Source organism: Halichoerus grypus, unplaced genomic scaffold (assembly GCF_964656455.1).
Source record: "Halichoerus grypus unplaced genomic scaffold, mHalGry1.hap1.1 HAP1_SCAFFOLD_195, whole genome shotgun sequence".
Classification (NCBI taxonomy): domain Eukaryota; kingdom Metazoa; phylum Chordata; class Mammalia; order Carnivora; family Phocidae; genus Halichoerus; species Halichoerus grypus.
In genome coordinates, this window is record NW_027555122.1 from 1 (window position 1) to 5,000 (window position 5,000).

At 55.2% G+C, this 5,000-nt stretch overlaps 1 protein-coding gene across 1 annotated transcript in view; it reads right to left on the reverse strand.

The window, feature by feature from the left end:
• Positions 1 to 14: 14 nt before the first annotated feature.
• The window catches only part of LOC144380813 (uncharacterized), a 21,222-nt gene continuing 16,236 nt past the window's right edge, over positions 15 to 5,000 (reverse strand). Inside the window, exon 2 of the mRNA XM_078065604.1 lies at positions 15 to 4,270. Within this exon, the coding sequence (XP_077921730.1) occupies positions 3,957 to 4,270 (314 nt within the window). The 3' untranslated portion in view covers positions 15 to 3,956. The remainder of the gene's footprint in view (positions 4,271 to 5,000) is intronic.

Consider the following 5,000-nt stretch of genomic DNA (forward strand, 5'->3'; position numbering starts at 1 on the left):
TCGGTTTTGTGCAAAGATACCAAAAGCTGCAGCAACAAACCAACCAAATGAAGACCAGAGCATCTCCCTGAGTGTTGGTTCCTCCCCAAAAGTCGGGACTTCACTGAGGGAACCAAAGAGCTTCCTAGTTTCTGATCACCTGGTCTCATAGCAGGCTTTCTCTAATTGTGTACACAATTCAGACATGTCAAAATAACCCCACTTGGGCCATCTGAGACTCGTGTTATCGTGAAATGTTTCCCATGCAAGTAAGCACTTGCAAGTATAGGCTCCCTGTGCATTGTACATGTAGCCTGCAGGTGTTTCTTGTGAGGGTGGGCAGTTGTTTCCTCAACATTTGGTGCAGGGTTATACAGGGTTTTGGTTTGTTTTGTTGGTTTGGTTTTCTGCACACGTGTGTGTGTGTGTGTGTGTGTGTGTGTGTGTGTGTGTGTGTTTTGGGGCGCACACAGACACACAGACACACACGAAACCTGTTTGTTCTCTCCCTAGGCTACAAAAAGCTCAGGGGCGCCTGGCTGGCTCTCTACCAGCAGCACGCTGCTGACTCTTGATCTCAAGAGTCCTGAGTTCCAGCCCCACGTTGGGCGTAGAGACTCCTTCCACAACAGCAAAAAATAATACCGAAAAGCTCGAAAAACGCCTGGGCCCCGGGCAGGATGTCTATGCCAACCAGACCTCCATGAAAAACACTTTGTACGGCGACAGAAGGACAGAGGCAGCATCCTACCCCCAACCCCACAGCCTGCCTCCTTTCCGGCCAAATGGCCAGCATCTGGGAACGGCTTTGAAACATTCTCAGTCAATGACTTGGGCCTGCCTGTTGGGAAGAGCGCTATGCTGTTCATTTCCCTCCTGGGTGAGCCTAGGAGGGTGAAGCGGCGGTAGCTCTCAGTGGGGGAGGGGGCGCCACGCGATCCAAGACACAGGACCAGTGTGGGAGCATGAGATCTGTATGGCCCCGAGGGGTACAGGGTAGCCTGTGAATCCTTTTCCAAAGAAAAGCGGCAACATGAGACCGTGCAACACACCTTTCCACACCATCTGCTGATGATGCTACTAGGACTTCTGTCCTCAGAGATGACACTATTTTACCACCGCCTAAAGTTTTGTTCTGTTCTTTTATTTTTTTTGTTATGTTAATCCCCATACATTCCATCATTCGTTTTGGATGTAGTGTTCCATGATTCATTGTTTGTGCATAACACCCAGTGCTCCATGCAGAACGTGCCCTCCTCAATACCCATCACCAGGCTAACCCATGCTCCCACCCCCCTCCCCTCTAGAACCCTCAGTTTGTTTTTCAGAGTCCATCGTCTCTCATGGTTCGTCTCCCCCTCCGATTCCCCCCCGTTCATTCTCCCCCTCCTGCTATCTTCTTTTTTTTTTTTTTTCTTAACATCTATTGCATTATTTGTTTCAGAGGTCCAGATCTGAGATTCAACAGTCTTGCACAATTCACAGCGCTTACCAGAGCACATACCCTCCCCCGTGTCTATCACCCAGTCACCCCATCCCTCCCACCCCACCCCCCACTCCAGCAACCCTCAGTTTGTTTCCTGAGATTAAGAATTCCTCATATCGGTGAGGTCATAGGATACATGTCTTTCTCTGTTCGACATACTTCGCTCAGCATAATACCCTCCAGTTCCATCCACGTCGTTGCACATGGCAAGATCTCATTCCTTTCGATGGCTGCATAATATTCCATTGTATATATATACCACATCTTCTTTATCCATTCATCTGTCGATGGACATCTTGGCTCTTTCCACAGTTTGGCTATTGTGGACATGGCTGCTGTAAACATCGGGGTGCACATACCCCTTCGGATCCCTACATTTGTATCTTTAGGGTAAATACCCAGTAGCCACGGCCTAAAGTTTTAAGAGAAGGGGTCGGGGGACTCGGTAGCACGGGAAAATCATTCCGTCGTCCCACTCATCTTAATGGCTCCTCGTGGGAAACGAGGACGCCATACCAAGGAGCAGAGCACCGATCCATGGAAACACATGGGTGAGCCCCAAAAACATGACACTAAGTAAAAGGAACCCGACAGCCAGGGTGACATAATGCCTCGGGGTTCCACGGGTATGAAAAAGCCAGCCGAGGGCGCCTAGGTGGCTCAGTCGTTAAGCGTCCGCCTTCGGCTCAGGTCATGATCCCGGGGTCCTGGGATCGAGCCCCGCATCGGGCTCCCTGCTCCGCGGGAAGCCTGCTTCTCCCTCTCCCACTCCCCCTGCTTGTGTCCCCTCTCTCGCTGTGTCTCTCTCTGTCAAATAAATAAATAAAATTAAAAAAAAAAAAAAAACCACCCAAGAAGAACAACAACAACAACAACAACAACAACAACAACAACAACAACAACAAAAGAAAAAGCCAGCCGAAATAGCCCCATCCTAAAGGGAGGGAGCGAGCAAGCAGATCGGAGGCTGTTGGGGGAGAACAGTGAAGAGAGCCAGGGTGAGGGTGAGGGTGAGGGTGAGCGTGACGGTGGGTGGGGGCGAGGCGCGGACAGGAAGGGGGGAGGGGTAGTAGAGGTGTTTATTTCTTTTGGCGGTGATGGAAATGTTCTGGAAATTGCAGTGAGGGTTGTGCAGCTTTGTGAGCCACCTTAAAAAAAAAAAAGAAGGCCACCAAATGGCACACGTTTAAGAGTATGCGAAATATGGCATGCGAATTGTATCTCCACTTCGAAAATCTGTGACGAAACAATGTAATGGACATAGGGAAGGAGGGAGGGAAGGAGGGAGGGAGGGAGGGATGGACGGGACCCTCACCCTGGCTCTCTTCACCGTTCGATCCATCGATCCATCGACCGATCGATCCATCCATCCATCCATCCATCCATCCATCCATCCATCTATGCATGCCATGCATGCAGTCTGTCGGTTCATGTAGACATCAAAGGGGGGGAGGAGGGGAAGGGGGGAAGGGGGGAAGGGGGGAAGGGGGAGGGGGGAGGGGAAGGGGGAGGAGGGCGTGCATGATACTGGGCATGGTTTTTATTCTGAGTGCTTTTATTTGTTCCCCAAACTAATCACCTCTGTGGAGATAAACAAAAGATCACCCACACGAGAACGGGAATCCTTTCTTGAGGGCAAGAGAGTCTGCGGTCGGCCACCACCGCCTGGGTCTGGCAGAGACGCCAAGCAAACGCAGGCCAGGCGGAGGAGTGGAAAAGCTTTCTGGTGACAAAAGGGGAAGGTCCGATGAGAGGTTGTTGGGGGTGGGGGAGCAGGACAGGAGCTGACTAGAAGAGGAGTGTCCTAGGTCATTTCAGGGAAAGAGAAACTTGATTTCCGTCCGTGGGTCCATCGATCTCATTCTCTGGATCTAGCTCTATGGAGAATCTCAAGGTTTTAAGTTTGTTGAATTGATGATGTCGAAGGCGCTTAGGGAAGAACAGAGGTTCCCATCTCCGAAATGATCCTCAAAAATCATTGAGGATCATTTCCATCCTACTTCCATCCGCCTCTGGACTGCCTCCCGAAACCCACGCTCTAGCCACACCCCGCCTCCCACCCTTCCCCCCTCGCCCCGCCTCGCCCCGCCTCGCCCCGCCTCGCCGCTGGGCCTTTCTCCAGCTTCTTCCCCGCCCGCCCCATTCTCCCCCCCCCCCCCCCAACCTCGCAGCACCCATCCCGATTCCTCCCAAACCCTCCCCACCAGTGGCTGGACCTCTCTGGTCGACCTCTTTTGGGCACTAGAAAAGCCACGAGCGGTCGGGCGGGCGGCACCCGAAAAACGGCAGTGCAGTGAATCAGTGAGTCTGGGTGTGACGAATAGGGGGTCGCAGGGTGCCTGGGACGCAGCGCCTGCCTTTCTGGTGCACGGCCTGGTCCCGATCCACCTGGGAGAGTAGCGCTTCCCGCCTCAGGGCGCGCCGTTAGCCAAAGAGGGGCCTCTGGGGATCTTTCTCCTACCGCCCCTAGGGTGGGGACATCTGCACACGGCTAGGGGACGTGCTCCTCACGCACGCGCCTTCCGACCCACCCAGGCTGCACCGGTTCCGGCTCCGGACAAGGGCGCTCTTGGAAATGCGTGAGGCACCCTGGCGCCCGCAGCCCAACGACCCGGGACACGGGACGGTGAGAACGGCCCCCGATCGGATGTAGAAATGTCCGCAAAGCGAAACCCGCCGTTCCTGCGTCATCTTCGTCTAACCGGACACCGTCGGTGCGTGGAGAAACTTTGAGCGTTTTGCCACCAGCGCTCCAAAACGTTTGCTTTTTCTCTAGACGGGGGTCCGGGATGTGGTAGGATTTGTCTAGAAATAGAAACAAAGGACGAGGCCGTTCATGTGTGGGACCCAGACGAACACATTCGAGGGCAAGACCAGGCGCGGCCAAGAGGACTAGACGGGTGGACGACTAGACACGGTCAAGGTGGAAAGCGGGGGGGGGGGGGGGGGGGCGACTGGGTGGCTCGGTCGGTCGTTAAGCATCTGCCTTCGGCTCAGGTCATGATCCCAGGGTCCCAGGGTCCCAGGGTCCTGAAATCGAGCCCCTCATCGGGCTCCCTGCTCGGCGGGAAGCCCGCTTCTCCCTCTCCCACTCCCCGTGCTTGCGTTCCCTCTCTCGCTGTGTCTCCGTCAAATAAAATCTAGAAAACAAAAACAAAACGAAACAAAAAAAGGTGGAAAGCGGGCCGGGTGGGTGGGTGGGTGGGTGGGTCGGTCGGACGGACGGGTCGGGACGACACAAAGGGGATCGATCACTCACGGGTGCGAGAACCAACGGGCCACGGCACGGGAAGGACTGCCGGTCGACCCGGGGCCCCAGACACAATGCAGGCGGCGGGCCAAAGTCCCGCCGGTCGGCCAGGGTCCCGGAACTCTCGGCACCCGCCAGACCCAAGACCAAAGTCCTGCTAGCCGCGCCGGAGGGGGAAGGGAGTGCTGGTCGCCCCACGCCCCGCGGCACCCTCGGCGCACGCAGGGAGCCCGAACCCGAAGTCCGAGGCTCAGGGCCCCCGCCGTCGACCGGAGCGCTGGTCGA